Below are 20,522 nucleotides of genomic sequence, written 5' to 3' on the forward strand. Positions count from 1 at the left end.
TGTCCCCTCCATTTCTGACATATATCCTCTTTGTCAATATCTCCATATTTCCAAACCATTTCAGCACACCCTCTTCAGCTCTTTCAACCACACTTTTCTTATTACTACACCTTTCTCTTACCCTTTTATTGTTTACCTTTATCAAATCACCTCACACCATATTTTGTTCTCACATATTTTATTTCCAACACATCCACCATCCAATGCACATCCTCGTATATAGTCCATGCCTTGCATCCATACATCACTCATACTACCAAATTTTCAAGTACGGAATAAACTTACCTTTAAAAGAGAGGTAGAGTGCAGTTATTAGTGAAAGCATTTGAAGTTAAGGTGTTTCACACCTTGGTGGTATAAAGAAACAGATACCACAATGGGCAACTCCCAATGTCAATAGCCTCAGAGTAAACATGCGAGATAATAATAGCACTGCACTGTCTAGCTAATTATGGAGGCACACAAGCTGCCAGCTCTCAGGAGTAATATCAATACATGAGAAAGACAGACCAGCAGCATATTCAGAAAGCGGGACAAAATTTTAAGTTAGAAAGGAAGAGTTTATACATTGGATTGCTTTCCATTCAACTCTGTCATATAAGCACTGAAAGCAACAGGTGGCCCAAATGTGTGAGCAATACAACATAGAAGTGAGTGAATCCTGTGAACTCGACATAACTGCTCAGAGAAGAGGAATCTTTCACATGTAAACAAGATTTCCAATGAAAAGTAAGTAAAAGTAATTGTCTTTATGGGAAAATGTGACAGGACAATACTTAATGATTTAGTATACTCACTGTCTAATAGCATTCAGTTTGTGGAAGGCACTGTCCTCAAGGGCCACAGACAGAGTGGAAGCCTTCCTTCCCTGCTTCAGAGGCTGAATATTTTCCTTACTCAGCTCCCAGCGATTTTCTGCTTCTTCACATTTATCCATTTTTTTAATTAATCACATCCTGCAAAAGAAATACAATGTAACGAATCTAAAGAAGAGAGTGGTGAGAATAAGTGAGCTTGGAAAAGACTTATTTGAAGAAATATCAAGAGACAGTGCAGAAGGGCAAAAGATGAGAATAAATGAAGCAAGGGGAGTGAGTGAGGAATGGGAGTTATTTAGGGAAGCAGCAGTGGCATGTGTGAGAGATGCATGTGCCAAGTGAAAGGTGGGAGATTGGCAGATTAAAAAGGTTACTGAGTAGTGGAATGAAGAAGTAAAGTTGCAATTAAGAGAGAAAAGTGAGGTATTTTGGTGGTATCTACAGGGAAGGAGTGCAAATGATTAGGGGGATGCATGAAAAAGTGGGAGGAGGTCAAGAGGAAGGTGCAGGGGCTAAAAAAGAGGCAAATGTGAGTTGGTGTGAACAAGTATCAGTAAACTTTATGGAGAATAACACGTTTTGGAAAGAGGGTAATAATGTGCAAAAAACAAGAGAAAAACAGAAACATTTGTGAAGAGGGCTTAAGGGGAAGTGGTAACAGGTAGTGATGAAGTGAGATGCAGTGAGTATATTGAAGGACTGTTGAACATTTGATGAAAGTTAGCACATGTAGGGTGTTTGGGGTGGTATAGTATGTGAAGTGACTGTGTCATGGAGAGTGGTTTGAAGAGAGAAGAAGTAGTGAAAGCCTTACCTAAGATAAAATGTGACAAGGAGGTGGATGGTATTACAGTTGAGTTTATTAAGAAAGGGGTGACTGTGTTATTGATTGGTTTATTAGGATTTTCTCCGTATGTATGAATCATGGTGAGATGCCTGAGGATTGGCAGAATGTTTGTATAGTGCCATTGTGTAAAGGCAAGGTGGGATAAAGGTGAGTGTTCAAACCACAGAGGCATAGGTTTGTTGAGTGTATCTGGTAAGTTGTATGGAAGGGTACTGATTGAGAGGGGTGAAGACATGCACGAGCATCAGACTGGGGAGAGACAGTTTGGTTTCAGAAGTGGCAGAGCATGTGTGAATCAGGTGTTTGCTTTAAGGAATGTGGGCGAGAATTACTTAACGAAACATAATTTGTATGTGGCATTTCTGAGTCCGGAGAAAGTATATGGTAGTGTTGATAGAGATGCATTGTGGAAGGTCTTAAGAATATACAGTGTGGGAAGATAGCTGCTAGAAGCAGTGAAAAGTTTTTTTAAAGGGTGAGAAGCATGTGTCCAAGTAGGAAGAAAGGAGAACAAATGGTTTCAGGTGAGGGGTGCTCTGTGGCAGGGGTGTGTGATGTTTATAGATCGGGTGGTGAGGAAGGTAAGTGCAACAGTCTTGAAGAGAGGGGCAAGTATGCAGTGTGTACGGTGAAAGGCCTGGGAAGTGAGTCAGTTGTTGATTGCTGATGATGCAATACAGCACTGGTGGCACATTCGAGTGAAAAACTTCAGAAATTGCTGACAGTTTGGAAGAGTGTATAAAAGGAGGAAGTTGAAAGTAAATGTGAATAAAAGCAAGGTTGAGGGACAGATAAGTTGGAGTATGAGGTTTAATTGAAAAAAATTGGCAGACATGAGTTGTGTAGACACATGGGAGTGGACATAGCAGTGATTGGAACCATGGATGTGTAAGTGAGTCATAGAGTGGATAAGGGGTCGAAGGTTTTGAGAGCCCTGGAGAATGTGTGGAACGAGAGATCGTTATCTGTGAGTATGTTTTAAGGTATTTTGGCCCCAACAATATTATATGGATGTAAGGCATAGGCCATAGGTATTGTTATGTAGAAGGTGGATGTGTTGGAAATGAAATGTTTGAGGACAATATGTGGTGTGAGGTAGTTTTATTGAGAAAGTAATGAAAGGGTAACAGAGATATGTGGTAACAAAAAGAGTGGTGCAGAAAGCTGAAGAGAGTGTACTAAAATGGTTTGGACATTTGAGGAAAGGTTGACAAAGAGAATGTGTGTCAGAAGTGGAGGGAACAAGGAGACCGAATTGGAGATGGAAAGTTGGAGTGAAAAAATTTTGAACGATCAGGACCTGAACATGCAGGAGAAAAAGGTGGGTAAGTACAGAGTGAATTGGAACAGTGTTGTACACAGGGGTCGATGTGCTATCAGTGCACTGATTCAGGGCATGTGAAGTGTCTGGGGGTAAACCATGGAAAGGTCTATGGGTCCTGTTTGTGGATTGGGAGCTGTGGTTTTGTTGCATTACGCTTGACAAAAATGGATGTGTGCCTATATGGCCTTTCTCCTATTCCTGGTATACCTCTGGCAATGGGTTATGGCGATCAAGTACAAAAAAAGACGAAATAAACTATCTGCATAATGTCATTTGATCAAAGTGCCAGAACATTGGCAAATTAACCAACCACTGTTAAAAAAAAAAAGTTACCCTAAACACAACCACATTAATTCCATCCTTCAAAATGGTATGAAAACCTCAAGATGCACCCAGGTATAATACCAAAACGATGTATGCCATCTATATTGCCTAAATTTTGTTCGAATGAAATGGTTGAAAAAAGTTTAGTATAATAAAAAAAATCGAAACCAAAGAGTAAAATCGTTTCACTTGGTGAAGTCTTCAAGGGTCTTCTTAACCCCACAACTCACACATCTCATATCTTAAAGTAAGATGACCTCGAAAACTTATCTTTTTCTGGACCTAATAAGTTAGACTTAAATACTTGTTCATTAATAATATACTTATGTTTGCTTGTAACCGGTGTGTATTTCTCAATGTGAGACTAGAGGACTGATTATGTTCCTAAATATATCATACAAAATACCCTACCGCGAGTATTTTTTTACAGTAAAAGAATAAGGTTGCAAAACCGAGTACTGTATCTATTTATAATTCGATCATATGTAACCAATTTCTATGCTATTTGTTATTAGATTTTTAATCATGATTCCATTTCGCATCTACTTCAACTGTAATTTTGGTTACTCTTCTTGATCTGCTGTTCATTGTGCCATCGATTATTTCGACTGTATAATGAGACCAAATTGGAGATATGCATTTGTATGAACTATAACTTCTATCCTCAGAGAAATAGTAAAGATGAATACTATAATATACATATTTGGTCAAAAAAACGAACTCTAAAACTCTGTGCTACCCGTAACCTTCACTCTCAAGCTTGTGTGCTTCAATTTTCTTTACTCGAGACATATACGGCGATCGTGACAGAGAAAAAAACACTCACAAATCTCTAATTGAAATAAAAGTGAAATTTACTTACAATGCTAAGACGATCTGAGGCTAAGAATCCATAAAAATAGCACAGCGTAATGTCCATCGACCACAGGTTAAGCTTTAAACAAAGTTTAAAACTTGTTGCGGAACCGCGGGTGGTTAGCGGCGCATGCGCAGTCCAGGGATAGAATTATTGTTAGCTTACAATATATTGTTATGGGTTTTTATTGCTCCATAATGTAAATGATTGAAATTTATTGTATGGATAATTCATAAAACTATATGATGGAAATATCTTCATAGTGTTATCTACTCTTCTTCCTCTTTGAAATATTTTATAAAATTTACTGCTTAATTTATTTCATGCACATCTTAATATAATTTTTCTGTATCACTTTCACCCCGATTCCGTAATAAAATGAGTATGTGATGGAATTAATTCATTGTTGAACGTTGGTATCGGAGCGTCAGTGGCTGGAGCGTAAACAAAAGATGAACTCACTTTGACTGTTGTCACTATTACCTTATCACTTAAAACTAGTCACTTGGAGAAGAAAGTAATGATGGCAGTTGCAACAGTTGAAAACACAACCCTAGAAAAAATATTAAAGTAAGTTTAGCATTTCGATTGTTAGGTGGTAAAAATGACAAGATCTTCCAAGGTATGAAAGTTCCATTATAGGTAGGGGCTGGTTAATGGTTTGAAGATGTTTGATTGTTCTCACTTCATACGTCCTTAAGTGGCTTAAAAAGGAAGTAAGTGCTTAGTGCCTGCCATTCCATCTCTTAAAAAAGAGTTTTCACTTGCTACCAATTACTTATTTGATCGTCAAGGCATTGGTTTTATGATTGTGATCCATTAATATAGGCATAAGCTTGTTCAGATCATTTAATTATCTGGTCCTTTTCACACATTGGCTTCAGTGAGTACCGGACACCAGCCCCTACTGACATTTCCACTTATAATAACCCTGAGCAGGATTTACCTTGTCGGTCGCCTCTTGGTAAAATTTTCAAAGCCACCTCACCTGTATCCAATCGCCACCCAAGTATACATAAAGAAGATACAATGTTTGGTTTTTACCCTAAACGTTTATCAGATTTGCAGACTAATTTTTGATACTATTTACGAAAATGGATGCACGCGTTCTATTGGTAGATTCTAATGTTAGTGATACTATTGCAATCCACATACTCCGTAGACTTGATATAGAGGGTGGGATTTTAGGTGCAGCACCACCCGTGAGTAAAGTAAATTTAGTAAATCTTGGCCCCTGCATGAATTTGGGTTAGGTTTTCTTAGGTACAGTTGATCGTTTTGTGTCATCCAGAGGACCCTTGCCAAACACTCGGGTTAAATTCCTGGAGACTATGGTTGCCAAAGTACAGGGCTTATGGGGCAGTGACCCGTGAGATATGTACCTTAAGTCCTATAAGAAAACTAGAATTAAAATTAAGCAAGATGTAGTTAGAAAACAACATGCTTATGCTCTAAAAGTGCTAAGAAATGAAGTATGAAATTGTGATGTAATAATACAATGGTAGTATGTCATTACTGAGGCTGAACTACCATATTCCTACAAAGCATCCAGCCAGCCTCACTGCACAAAAAGCTGTCTGGGCTATATGTATCCCAGGACCATTTCACATGTACCCAATGCATAAATGAACTTTTGATGGTACCTTTTATACTCAGAACTTTGTGCAGTGGTTGGTTGAATGGTATACATTAGTCTAAATGTGCATACTCTCAATGGTTGTAGACAAGGGACCTCTGAAGTTTTAAAGATGTAGGAACTAGATTATTGTATAATGAATATGTTTCTAACAGTGTTAGATTTTGATGAATCTAGAAACATTTCGGCTCTGTATATCTTTAACCAAAGTGTTCAGCAAATGGCTTTCAAAATACTCCATGTAAATATTTGCCAACATGGGAGAGGGGATTACCTGTGGCCATACTGAATTGTGTATGCTGTATGCCCATAAACACAAAAGATCAATTATCTGCACACAATCTGTGTTAGCGAATAGTTACATGGAGTATTTTGAAAGCCATTTGCTAAACGTTATAAAGGAACAAAACATAGTTTGGCTCCAACATGTAGATGACATACTTTGCTTTTGGCCTAATAATCTACCCATTGAGGACTTTCTGTATAAGTTGAACTCATCAGCTCCCTCCATAAAATTTACTCATGAAGTTGAATGATGAGTTACCCATTTTGGATGTAGAGGTCATCAGGGATAAAGGTATCTTGAAAACTAAGGTTTACAGAAAACCTACAAATATACTGTCTTGTGTTCACTATTATTCAAATCATCATAATGTTAGAAAGATTGGTTTTCATATGTACTTGAGAGCATATAGGATTTCAGATCCTGAATTTTTAGATGAACTGAACATTATTTGGTAAATTGGACAGAAACTAAGATACCCAAAAAATATACTTAACCACTGTCAGAATACAGCAAGGAAGCATTTCTATAGTGGCGAAAAAAAAAGATAAGTCTAAACGTGAAATTTACTAAAGAGACCCTTGTTTCTTCTCTTCCATGAGAATTTTCTTGAATGTGTTAACATTCTTGAAAAACTTAATGTACATGTAGTTTTCAAATATGACAACACCATCAAGAAAGCCCATATCAAAAATAGCCCATCAAATAATAATTTTATATATATAATTTTATATATTGGACAATCGGGGAAAGATTTGGAGACTAGGATCTCACAACATCAGTATAGTGTTAGGATAGCCCAACAGAGTAATGGCTTATTTCAACATAGAGCTGCCTTTGATCACAGTATTGACTGGGAACAAGCTAAGACCACAGCTAAATCAAATTGTTTCAGTGAAAGAAATATGATTGAATCATGTTTGATCTCTTGCACATTTGATCATAATGTAAATATGTCATTTGGTCATTTTGAATGTGACAAACTGTTAATAAAGTAATTGATAAGAAATATCCACCAGGATAACCCTGTCCACACACAATGTAAAGAGAGGAAGGTCAGATGTCAAGTCACGTAATTAATGATGCCCCCTCATTACTACCTCTGTGCTTTTAAAAATCTCAGTACCCCCTTCTTGTATTTCTATTTCTAAAAGGTGGAACAGAAGAAGGAGCCAAGCAGGGATTGCTCATCCTTCCCATAGGCTCAGACTTGGGTGTGTAAATATGCGTGGATGTAACAGGGTAAGAAGATAGGAGAGATAAGTTGTACATTTCTGAGAAGAAACTTTGATGTTCTGTCTTTGAGTGAAACAAAACTCCAGGGTAAAGCAGGTGGAATGGTTTAGAAATGTCTTAGGAGTAAAGTTAAGGGTTGGTGAGTGGGCAGGAGTAGCACTGCAGCTGAAGTAGGAGTTGCATGTGTGTGAGAGAGTGTAAGCAAATATGTAAAAGGGAGACTTTTGGGTCTAAATGTGCTGAGAGGGGCAATTTGTTTGTCATCTGATCATTATCTTGTGAAAGCGAGGATAAAGAGTTGTAGAGGTTTTTAGAAAAGAGGAAAGAGAGTGGCAAGTGTAAGTAAGCTTGGAAAAGAAACTTGTTTGAAGAAACACCTGGAGAGATTGAGTGTTCAATGGTAAAAGATGAAAGTAAATGAAGCATGAGGAATGGGAGGTATATAGTGAAGCAGTGCAAGAGACACTTGAGGCATGTGAAAGGTGTGAGGTGGGCAGATTAGGAAGGGTAATGAAAGTGGAATGAAGTAAAGTTCCGAGAGAAAGAGGGAAGAGAGGCCTTTGGGCAGTACTTACAAGGAAAGTGTAAATGATTGGAGGAGAAATAAGAGAAAGCGGGAGGAGGTCAAGAGGAAGGTGCAGGGGTTGAAAAAGAGGACAAATGAGAGTTGGGGTGAGCAAGTATCAGTGAACCCAAAGAAGAATAAGATATTTTGGAAGGAGGTTGATAATGTGCAAAACAACAAGTGAACAAATAGGGACATCAGTGAAGGAAACAAAAGAAGTGGTAACAGGTAGTGATGTAGTGAGGGGGAGATGGAGTAAATATTTTAAAGGAATGTTGAATGTGTTTGATGATTGGGTAACAGATGTATGGTGTTTGTTTGGGGGTTGAATGCAAAGTGAGTGTGTCATGGAGAGTGGTTTGTTGAAGAGAGAAAAGGTGTTGAAAGCCTTGCATGAGATGAAATTTGGCAAGGTGGCTGGAGTGGATGGTATTGAAGGTGAATTTATCTGGAAAGGGGGTGACTGAAACAGAGTTCTTGATTTGTTGGTTAAGATTTTAAGTGTATGTAAGGATAATGGTGAGGTGCCAGAGATTGGCAAAATGCACATAAAGTGTCATTGTATAAAGGCCAAAGGGATAGAGGTGAGTATTCAAACTATAGATGTATGAGTTTGTTGAGTGTACTTGGCAAGTTGTATGGTAGGGTGGTGATTAAGAGGGTAGAGGCATGTACAGAGCATCAGATTTGGGAAGAGCAATTAGAAAACCTTCCCCTGTATATCTTTGTAATTACCTTTATATAATTAGAAATTGAATAATTATTGGTCAACTTTCAGTGTTGGAGGAGTGTCCATAAAATCACTCACTGCATGACCCAGTGTCAGATAATTCAAAATCATCTCCCTGGTCCTCTAAATGTAGCTAGAAGCTACTCAGTTTCCTTTTTAGAAAACCAGCAAAAGTGTGCTGTATTGACATGACTGGAGGATGACTTAATTTGGGCTGAATTTTTTGCACATTGCTACCATGGCCACTGCTCAGACTCTGCATGTAACGTTGAAATTGAAGCACGAAACTCTTCGTAAAAATCCATCTAGAGCTTCATTGAGCTTGTATAGATATTAAACTGGAGACATTAAGCAGTTGGTTAGTCTTGGGAACCGTCTTTTTTCATTGGTTGATTCATTTTTCTTTCCTTTGATGTTGTATCTACTGCCATAATCTATTCCTTTTTCCTGTCTTTCAGTGAAAATGGACATAAAAGTCTCCATCCTATATTATTATCATCAGGTCCAGTTTCTTATCCCTTTGATAATTCTTCAACTTTGATAGTGTTGATATTGAGTAGGAACATTAGATTACACATTTTATGCTCCATTATGAATAAGAAGAGCAAGTAAAACCACCAGGAATCAGTTCTTGAATTACTATCACTAGATAGTACTTCAGACTACTTTGACTTTTATCTGTCAATCTTTGATGGCTTTTCCTCTTTTGTGCATGAATACTTGCAAAGAAAAAATGCATACTGCCCCCCACTGAATGGTAGAGAATCTTTGAGCTTCTTCGCATCTTCAATTACTTTTTTACTGTTACAAAATATGAACAGTTGAGGAGGTTACTGAATCATGTATGTTTGCCTTTCAGCTTTGTAAATGATACTGGGTACAAGGAACTTATGCAGAATTCTGCCAAATTTAATGTGAGAATCCGCAAAGACAGAATATATCGTCAACCATACATTGATGGCCAGACAGGTATGTTGATTTGTTATTGGTAAATTAGCATTTTCTTGGGGTCAGTTTGTCCTATGAGTAGTGAGAGATTTTCCATAATTTCCAAGGGTTAGAAGCCTCGGATCCCCTGCCTTCTGGTGAAATTATACTTTTCACCCTTTGCTAAGCATCTTGCACCAAATATATTCCCATCTAATCGCATCACCAGCATCACCACCTGGTGTTGAAGTCTTTGTCCTGCAAGCTTTCAGGGCACACAAGCTATGCACATCTAATTACAGACTTCTCTGGATCCCCAAGTCCATCAAGCATATCGAGACTTCCTTTTCTTTGTCAGATGCCCTTTTGGCCAGGCCATATACTTGTGTATGGTTTTGAATTTGTTTTAAGCAACTTGGAAGGTCTCTTGAGAAATTCTGTTGGTGGTCATCTCTTGAGGTTTTGTCACAGTCCCAGTCATCTGATAGCTGGGGACTAAATCATTTAACATCTTTCATTTTTACTCACTGGAATATGGGTACTTACATGGTTAGGACCACTGATCAAGAAGTGTGGTGATTATGTTTCTCTTTGTGAAGTTTGTGCAGGTTTTTGAAGCTAGTGCTGGACAGGAAAGGAGTAAGTGTGTAGAGAATGGATTATCAGATTATAAGATTAAACAGTTCAGAGGGAAAAATTGTTGAGGATGATATAAGGATATGTGAGGAACTGAATAATGAGCTCAAAATTGTTTTCACTGTGAAAGACACAGTAGTCCCATCACTAGTGTCATGGGATGGGGAGGAGGCTTAGAAAAACTGAGATGTCTGGTAAAGATGTAAACAGTACAAAAAGGCCTTGAATCATACAGGGCTCATGTTCCTAATGAAATTTTACCATTGTGCTGAAGATATTTGCTGATACACTAGACAGACCTCTTGAAATACTTTTGAAGATGGAGCTGGAAAGAGGCAAAGTGCCAAGGGAGTGGAAAAGTTGAAAGGTCATTACCCATCCATTAGGAGACTGGGAAGAGGTGCTTATCTACAGACCAGTCTCCTTTATGACTTTTGAGTAAGTTACTAGAAGAGTTGAGTATCAGAAATCAAATGGATGACTTTCCACAGAGGAGGAATTATCTAAGTGAGGGGCATGTTCTAGGGAAAGGAGGTCATGTATAATGAACATCTTTGATTTTTATGAGAGAGTGAGCTCCATCTTAGATAAAAGGGAAAGCTAGGTAGATTGTTTATATCTAGACTGCCCGAAAGCATTTGGCACATTGCCTCATGAGAGCTTGATCAAGAAGCAGGACTAAGGGAACAACTCCTTCGTTGAATAGATTATCTTATTGGTAGTGGATGGGAACAAAGGACAGATGTAAGAGGAGCCTTTTTCAAATGGAGATCATCAGTGTTATGCCTAAGTGTTCTGTTTTAGGACTGTTGCTGTTCTTGGCCTGAGAGAATGACTTGCCTGAAGGTATGGATTCCCATCTGAATATGTTTGCAGATTATGCAGAAGTCATTAGGGAAGTGAAAAATGAAGAGAATTACCTGAGCTTACAAGGGGACCTGAAGACATAATGAAATTCAACCAAAGCATTTGTAAAGTAATAAGGAAAAGATAAAGTGAAAGAAATAAGTTTCTGGATTCTGTGTGTGAGAAGGACCTAGGATTTAGTGTCGTCCCTAATTACTTACCAGAGTCCCTTATTAGGAGAATAGTAAAGGAGACAAAGTGTCTTCTGGCAAATATCAGACTTTCTATATTCTTTCTCCCCTATCTCTGGGGATAGGGGAGAAATGATACTTCCCACACATTCCCCATGTGTCGTAGAAGGCAACTAAAGGGAATGGGAGCGGGGGGCTAGAAACTCTCCCCTCCTTGTATTTTAACTTTGTCAGAGGGGAGACAGAAGTCATGCAGGGAGTGTTCATCCTCCTCGAAGGCTCAGATTGGGGTGTCTAAATGTGTGTGGATGTAACCAAGATGAGAAAAAAGGAGAGATAGGTAGTATGTTTGAGGAAAGGAACCTGGATGTTTTGGCTCTGAGTTAAATGAAGCTCAAGGGTAAAGGGGAAGAGTGGTTTGGGAATGTCTTGGGAGTAAAGTCAGGGGTTGGTGAGAGGACAAGAGCAAAGGAAGGAGTAGCACTACTCCTGAAGCAGGAGTTGTTGGAGTATGTGATAGAGTGTAAGAAAGTAAACTCAAGATTGATATGGGTAAAACTGAAAGTGGATGGAGAGAGATGGGTGATTATTGGTACATATGCACCTGGTCATGAGAAGAAAGATCATGAGAGGCAAGTGTTTTGGGAGCAGCTGAGTGAGTGTGTTAGCAGCTTTGATGCATGAGACCGGGTTATAGTGATGGATGATTTGAATGCAAAAGTGAGTAATGTGGCAGTTGAGGGTATAATTGGTGTACATGGGGTGTTCAATGTTGTAAATGGAAATGGTAAAGAGCTTGTGGATATGTGTGCTGAAAAAGGACTGGTGATTGGGAATACCTGGTTTAAGAGAGATATGGATAAGCATACATATGTAAGTATGAGAGAGGGCCAGCCAGAGAGCATTATTAGATTACGTGTTGATTGATAGGCGCGCGAAAGAGAGACTTTAGGATGTTAATGTGCTGAGAGGGGCAACTGGAGGGATGTCTGATCATTATCTTGTGGAGGCAAATGTGAAGATACGTTAGAGGTTTTCAGAAAAGAAGAGATAATGTTGGGGTGAAGAGAGTGGATAGAGTAAGTGAGCTTGGAAAGGAGACTTTTATGAGGAAGTACCAGGAGAGATTGAGTACAGATTGGAAAAAGGTGAGAGCACATGACGTAAGGGGTGTGGGGGAGGAATGGGATGTATTTAGGGAAGCAGTGATGGCTTGCACAAAAGATGCCTGTGGCATTAGAAAGGGTAGTGAGTGGTGGGATGAAGAAGTAAGATTGTTAGTGAAAGAGAAGAGAGAGGCATTTGGATGATTTTTGTAGGGAAATAGTGCAAATGACTGGTAGATGTATAATAGAAAAAGGCAGGTCAAGAGAAAGGTGCAAGTGGCAAGAAAGAGGGCAAATGAGAGTTGGGGTGAGAGAGTATCATTAAATTTTAGGGAGAATAAAAAGATGTTTTGGAAGGAGGTAAATAAAGTGTGTAAGACAAGAGAACATATGGGAACATCAGTGAAGGGGGCTAATGGGGAGGTAATGACAAGTAGTGGTGAAGTGAGAAGGAGATAGAGTGAGTATTTTTAAGGTTTGTTGAATGTTTTTGATGATAGAGTGGCAGATATAGGGTGTTTTGGTCGAGGTGGTATGCAAAGTGAGAGGGTCAGGGAGAATGATTTGGTAAACAGAGAAGAGGTAGTGAAAGCTTTGCATGGAAGATGAAAGCCAGCAAGACTTTGGATGGTATTGTTGTGGAATTTATTAAAAAAGGGGGTGACTGTGTTGTTGACTGGTTGGTGAGGATATTCAGTGTATGTACGGTTCATGGTGAAGTGCCTGAGGATTGGCAGAATGCATTCATGGTACCATTGTACAAAGGCAAAGGGGATAAAGGTGAGTGTTCAAATTACAGAGTTATAAGCTTGTTGAGTATTCCTAGGAAATTATATGAGAGGGTAATAATTGAGAGGGTAAAGGCATGTACAGAGCATCAGATTAGGGTAGTGTATTTCCTGGCACTACCTTGCTGATGCAGGAAACAGCGATTAAGTAAAAGATAAATATATTTTTATTGTTATACGTGATCACTTTCCTGCATCAGTGAGGTAGCACCGGTAAACAGATGAAGAATGGCCCATCCACTCATATACACATATTTTTTTTTTTTTATTTTGCTTTGTCGCTGTCTCCCGTGTTTGCGAGGTAGCGCAAGGAAACAGACGAAAGAAATGGCCCAACCCACCCCCATACACATGTATATACATACATGTCCACACACGCAAATATACATACCTATGCATCTCAATGTACATATATATATACACACACAGACACATACATATATACCCATGCACGCAATTCACACTGTCTGCCTTTATTGATTCCCATCGCCACCTCGCCACACATGGAATACCATCCCCCTCCCCCCTCATGTGTGCAAGGTAGTGCTAGGAAAAGACAACAAAGGCCCCATTCGTTCACACTCAGTCTCTAGCTGTCATGCAATAATGCCCGAAACCACAGCTCCCTTTCCACATCCAGGCCCCACAGAACTTTCCATGGTTTACCCCAGACGTTTCACATGCCCTGATTCAATCCACTGACAGCACATCAACCCCGGTATACCACATCGATCCAATTCACTCTATTCCTTGCCCGCCTTTCACCCTCCTGCATGTTCAGGCCCCGATCACTCAAAATCTTTTTCACTCCATCTTTCCACCTCCAATTTGGTCTCCCACTTCTCCTCGTTCCCTCCACCTCCGACACATATATTCTCTTGGTCAATCTTTCCTCACTCATTCTCTCCATGTGCCCAAACCATTTCAAAACACCCTCTTCTGCTCTCTCAACCACGCTCTTTTTATTTCCACACATCTCTCTTACCCTTACATTTCTTACTCGATCAAACCACCTCACACCACACATTGTCCTCAAACATCTCATTTCCAGCACATCCACCCTCCTGCGCACAACTCTATCCATAGCCCACGCCTCGCAACCATACAACATTGTTGGAACATATATATATACAAAAATGCCCATACATGCACGTATACATGCACATACATATCAACATATACACATATACATATATATACACTTGTACATATTCATGCTTGCTTTCATCCATTCCTGGCACTACCCTGCCCTACAGGAAACAGCATCGCTACCCCCTGTTCCAGTGAGGTAGTGCCAGAAAAAAAACAAAAAAGGTCACATTCATTCACACTCAGTCTCTATCAGTCATGTGTAATGCACCAAAACCACAGCTCCCTATCCACATCCAGCCCTACACACCTTACCATGGTTTACCCTGGACGTTTCTCATGCCCTGGTTCAGTTCATTGACAGCATGTTGACCCTGGTATACCACATCATTCCAATTTACTCTATGCCTTGCCCGCCTCTCACCCTCCTGTATGTAAGGTTTAAACAGTGTATATATGTGGTATGTCATTGAACTATTAGCAAAACTTGAATTTTACTCATAAGAATTTTATGTATCAATTTGATTACCATAGATAGTGTAGCTGTTAGTACTTTCATTCTCTGTTATTAAAAGTTATAATTGATTGTCTCCATGGCAGGTGTAGCACAGCGACACTGTCATTTATTTGTAAGTGACAAACATCGTATGCCAGGAATTCTTCAGGGTCAGGTCTACACATATCCAGCACGAAGATGGAAAGCACAACGACGATCCTATCTTGGTTCTCTTATGCAGGTAAAACTTACTTTCAACACCAATTTCATTGTGATACTGACTATATATCCTCATATATTCGTTACTTTTATTTTCCAAGGAAGAATACCCTCTTTTGTAGTTAAGACGCCTAAAACCACCTACATGATTCTTTGTACTTATCCAGTAAGATACCTAAGAAATTGAATAGCCTTACCATATGTTTTTTTGAGATCTGAAAATGTTAACAGTGCCTTTATATGTGAGGATAAAATGCCAAAAATTGAAGTTAAGTTAAAGATGAGGTGTGCTTGCAACAGAATTATGATTACATTTGAAGTCCAGCCCTACATCTTTTCTCCAGTCTTTGATTTGTTGCACTCACTTGCTTATGCATACTGTTCATTGGGACCTGTCAACTTATGAATGCCATTGAACATTCTAATGATGAATATTAACATGTTATTGGTTAAACATTTTGAAGAATCTAATATGTTTTGAGACATACTGCATTATTTATGATATTAGTTGAGTACAGGTTGTACCTCTTTAATCAGACAACCTTGAGAACTGGCCATTGCAGGACTACAGAAAATGCCAGAAAATAGAAATTGACCCCTAAATCACATGCAGCTGATGATCCTACCCATAATACTCATACGCAGTCTTTACAGAAGGTCCTTTATCTGATTTTTTCAGTAACTCCACCTTTTGAAGCATAGATGATTAATTATGCTTATTCCCATTAGCACTAGCACCATATATAAGAATCTTTTTTGATTTCTGATAGGTAGTAGTTGGTAGGCATCCACCAACCAGGGAGGTATATTACTGGTATTGCCTACCTGGGTATCAGGAGGGTAAGTGATGATTGTGTTGAGCCAGCAGTTCAGTGGTTAAGTTGTACTTTTCTGACCTGGTTAGCTATCTTTTCTTTCTGCCTCATCCACACATGGACTGGTGGCATTATGTCCACAAACATACAGTCTCTCCTAGTCACACACAACATTTGAGTTGCACAGATACTGTACAGACCCAAGGTCCAGGTGTGGTGATCTGGCCTTTTGGAAAAAAAAAAAAAAAAACGAAGTAAAAGATAACAGAGCGAAGGCTCTCTCCCTACCCTCCTTTTCAGCATCATACCAGACAGAAAATAGGTATTAAAAAAATACCTTGTAGGATTAATATGCCCAAAGAAAATTTGTACCTGAAAGTCATAAGTTTGAATGAACATAAGTACGTCATGCATCCCATCACCAATGACCTGCATCTATTCATTTTTTGGTATAAGGACAATAGTAAGAATAACTTGAGCTTCAGCCTCTCAACTTAACATGCCTCTATTATTACTGGTTTTGAGGAATGATACAATAATTTTTACTACCTCTCTTAATGCATGTAACAGGAGTTAATCAATGTTGGTATGTTACCACAGCATGGCCAGGGAAAGATCAGTGGTTGAGAAGGTAGCATGATATACCACATTCATTTACATTCAGTCTCTATCTGTCATGTGTAATTCACCTAAAACATAGTTCCTTATCCACATCCAGGCCCCACAGACCTTCCCATCGTTTACCCCAGACATTTCACATGCCCCGCTTCAGTCCATTGACAGCAAGTCAACCTCGGTATACCACATTCTTCTAATTCACTCTTCCTTGAACACCTGTCACCCTCCTGTAGGTTCAGGCTGCCATCGCTCAAAATCTTGGACATTTGTAATGTAGAACAATGAAGCTCATCATTGGAAGAAAGAAGGGTATAACCTTATTCAATTCTCCTTAGGTGAACCCAGCCAAGGAAGAAAAAAATTCATCCAGTTTCATAACTACAAAGGTTAAGAAAACATTTATCTCTCATTCGCTTAAATTGAGAGCTTGTCCTTTATGGATCCCCACCTCCCCAAATTTATTGCTCAGTTCATTGCTTTATTTCACTTTTGTATATCAATATATTGAGTAAAAGATTTTTAGTTGAATGCTTTTCTTAGTATTTACATGTATTTGATTAGTTCTCTACTGTGCTGGTATTAGAAATATAACTTTTAGATTACTATATATAGTCGGAGCTGAATGGTCAAGATTATACTAAGAAAACTGTCATATTGCCATCTGCCTCTCAGTTAGCCTATTATGTGAGAGACTATGCATAACGTTTTCTTGATTGTGGTCGAAGCTTGATTTTATTACTGAAGTGTACAAGTTATCACCCTGTAAAAAACCCCAAAGGTATGATGTGTTTGTGATTATTGTGTAGTAGCATGCCATTTCCTGTCATTTCATTTTTATTCAATAAATGTTATTTTCATTTCAGGCAGCAAAGGCAGACCCCGATGAGCATACAATTACCACAGTGGAAAACCCTGCTGCAATTGTTACTGCTGTAGAAGAACCTGTTCAGCCGCCGGAAAAAGTCGTTGTAGGGGTAAGAGTTTGTTTGCTTTATTGTCTGCTGTTGTCAAGTGTCAAAATTCAGGGCACTCAAGAGTGGAAAAAGGTTAGGCATATGTTGATTAAACAGAATGAATTGAGAGATTATTTTTTTTGGACTTTTAAGCTTTCCCTTTGAAAAATATGTTATTTTACATATCTGTAAAATGTTTTATGTAATAAAGATTGTTTTGATGTTGCAGCCGGAACATTGGGCTGCTTTATATGATGAAGGTCCTTATGAAGATGAATTAGAAGATGAATTTGAGTCTGAAGAAGATTTTGATGATGAAACATACAATCGAAAAGGCAGTAAACGAAAGAAAGCACCTGTTGGAAGAAAGCCTAAGGTATGTAACTACTTTACTTGTCTTTCCCATAGTATTGATGTTTCTTTGTTTTTTCATTTTTAAAATCATAATTGTAAGTGACTGAATGTTAATGTACTTTTAGTTATTTTACAGTGTAAGGTTTTTCGACAAGTTGTGTAATATATACAATTACTTAGATTGTATATTAAATGCTGTGCACTGTGGTGAAATTATGAATTAGATAATGCTCTTCATGCAAAAGAGAGGCTCTTGGATGTGAATATGCTGAGTGGTTAAAGGTAAGGATGTAGATTTTTAGAGGCTTTCAGAAAAGGGGAAATGATATGGATGGGAAGAGGGAGGTGAAATAGTGAATTTGGTTGGCTTGTATGAAAAGATACAAAGAGATATTGAGTGTTGAATGGCATAAAATCAATTTAAATGAAGCTAGGAGAGTGGATGAGGAAAGTAAGGTATTTATTGAAGTAGTGCTGCCATGTGTGAGAAGTTTGTGGCATGCAGAAGGAGGGAGGTGGGCATTTAAGAAAGTATAGTGAGCTTTCGGTTAATGAAGGTTAGTTGCTAGTGAAATAGATAGGAGAGGTATATGGGTGTTACTTTCAGGCAAGGAATATGAGTGATTGGTTGATGTACAAGAGAAAGTGGTTAGACTTCAGAAAAAGGTGTAGTGGTTGAAAAAGAGCAAATGAAAGTTAGGGTGTGATTATCAGCAAACTTCAGGGAAAATAAGAAAAAGTTATGGATGGAGGTTCATAGAGTGAGAAAAATAAGAACAAATGAATATGTTAGTGAAGGGATCACTTGGGAGAGAGATGAAGTTGAGATAGAATGAATACTTTGAAGGACTGTTTTATGTGTATGGGATGCTTGGGTTGGGGAGGTATTTGAAGTGAGAGACTCATGTCAAGCTGTATGGTGAAAAGAAGAGAGGTGGTGAAAACCTAGCATAAAATGAAATATGGCAAGACAGTTGGAGTGAATGGTATTGAAGTTGAATTTAAGAGAGATTTGTGTTGTTGATTGGTAAATTAGGATTTTTAAGTGTATGGTAAAGGTGTGAAAGAAGAAAGCTAAGAGTGACTGTGAATAAGAGCAAGGTAATTAGATTTGGTAGGGTTAAGCGGAAGGTAAGTTTGAATGGAGAAAAACTGGAGGAAGTGAAGTGTTTTAGATATCTGGGAGCAGATTTAGCAGCAGATGAAACCGTGGAAACGTGAGTCACATGGTGCGGGAGGGGGCAAAGGTTCTGGGAGCATTGAAAAATGTGTGGAAGGTGAGAACGTTATCTCGGAGAGCAAAAATGGGTATGTCTGAAGGAATAGTGGTTCCAATAGTGTTATATGGTTGCGAGGCATGGGCTATAGAGAGGGTTGTGCGAAGGAGGGTGGATGTGTTGGAAATAAATGTTTGAGGACAGTGCTTGGTGTGAGGTGGTTTGATCGAGTTAGTAATGAAAGGATAAGAGATATGTGTGGTAATAAAAAGAGTATGGTTGAGAGAGCAGAAGAGGGTGTATTGAAATGGTTTGGTCACATGGAGAGAATGAGTGAGGAGAGATTGACAAACAGGATATATGTGTCAGAGGTGTAGGGAACGAGAAGTGGGAGACCAAATTGGAGGTGGAGGGATGGAATGAAAAAGATTTTGATTGATCAGGGCCTGAACATACAGGAGGGTGAAAGGCATGCAAGGAATAGAGTGAATTGGAACAATGTGGTATACTGGGGTCAATGTGCTGTCAATGGATTGAGCCAGGGCATGTGAAGCATCTGGGGTAAACCATGCAAAGTTTTGTGGGGCCTGGATGTGAAAAGGGAGCTGTGGTTTGGGTGCATTACACATAACAGCTAGAGACTGAGTGTGAACGAACGTGGCTTTTGTTGTCTTTTCCTAGCGCTGTCTTGCGTGTGTGCGGGGAGGGGGTGCTGTTTTTCATGTGTGGTGGGGTGGCAACAGGAGTGGATGAACGCAGCAAGTATGAATTTGTACATGTGTATATATGTATATGTCTGTGTATATATATGTTGAAATGTATAGGTATGTATATGTGGGTGTGTGGGCGTTTCTGTATATACATGTGTATTTGGGTGGGTTGGGCCATTCTTTCATCTGTTTTCTTGCGCTACCTTGCTAACGTGGGAGACACCGACTAAGTATAATAAAAAAAATTGATGTATGTATGGATTATGGTGAGTTAGCTAAGGATTGGAAGATTCATTGTATTAAAGCAAGGGAGACAAGTTGAGTGTATGAATTACATAGGTATAAGATTGTTAAGTATACATGTTTGAAGAGTAGAAAACATAGAAAAGGGGGAAACGCAAGGAAGAGGTGGAAGTTTGGGGTGAAAGATGCTTTGAGTGTTTTTGGTTTGAACATGCAAGGGGGCATGTGGTGTGCAAGCGATGGAGTGATATGGTATACAGGAAATGATGTGCTCTCATTGGGCTGGCCCAGAACATAGGAAGCAGTTAAGGGAAGCCATGAAAAGATCAGTCAGGCCTGATTGTAGATAGGGGCCTCTGCTTTAGTTGCATTCTACTAAGATCCTAGTGAGTAGATGTGAGTAAATGAGTGGTTCTCAGAGAATTTAGGTCTGCAACAGGGGTGTATGATGTAACCATGGCAGTTTGATTTGTATATGGATGGGGTGGCAAGGGATGTGAATTTGAGGGTTTTAGGGAGAGGGGCAGATCTGCAGTCTTTCATGGTTTGGGGTGCTGGGAAGATGAGTCAGTTGGTGTTTGTTAATTACATAAACTCCTGTGCCTCTCCCTGTAATTCATTTTAGAATATCTGAAAAGTGCTTTTCTCTGTGGACACAAACGGGACTTATGGTCCTGATGGCATCCATCCCCATG

At 39.0% G+C, this 20,522-nt stretch overlaps 2 protein-coding genes across 8 annotated transcripts in view; one reads left to right on the forward strand and one right to left on the reverse strand.

Moving 5' to 3' along the window:
* Window positions 1–4,305, reverse strand: part of LOC139766235 (mitotic checkpoint serine/threonine-protein kinase BUB1-like) — a 66,785-nt gene extending 62,480 nt beyond the window's left edge. The window contains exons 1-2 of the mRNA XM_071694575.1: window positions 4,176–4,305; window positions 798–956 (exon numbers count right to left, since the gene is read on the reverse strand). Of these exons, the coding sequence (XP_071550676.1) occupies window positions 798–937 (140 nt within the window). The 5' untranslated portion in view covers window positions 938–956; window positions 4,176–4,305. The remainder of the gene's footprint in view (window positions 1–797; window positions 957–4,175) is intronic.
* A 295-nt stretch (window positions 4,306–4,600) lies between these two features.
* The window catches only part of LOC139766238 (zinc finger protein DPF3-like), a 107,961-nt gene continuing 92,039 nt past the window's right edge, over window positions 4,601–20,522 (forward strand). For all 7 annotated transcript variants that reach the window (XM_071694581.1, XM_071694582.1, XM_071694584.1 and 4 more), the window contains exons 1-5: window positions 4,601–4,739; window positions 9,479–9,588; window positions 14,803–14,939; window positions 17,214–17,324; window positions 17,533–17,679. In XM_071694581.1, coding sequence (XP_071550682.1) covers window positions 4,690–4,739; window positions 9,479–9,588; window positions 14,803–14,939; window positions 17,214–17,324; window positions 17,533–17,679 — 555 coding nt within the window. In that variant the 5' untranslated portion in view covers window positions 4,601–4,689. The remainder of the gene's footprint in view (window positions 4,740–9,478; window positions 9,589–14,802; window positions 14,940–17,213; window positions 17,325–17,532; window positions 17,680–20,522) is intronic.

The sequence above is a fragment of the Panulirus ornatus genome, chromosome 57 (genome assembly GCF_036320965.1).
Source record: "Panulirus ornatus isolate Po-2019 chromosome 57, ASM3632096v1, whole genome shotgun sequence".
Taxonomy (NCBI): Eukaryota; Metazoa; Arthropoda; class Malacostraca; order Decapoda; family Palinuridae; genus Panulirus; species Panulirus ornatus.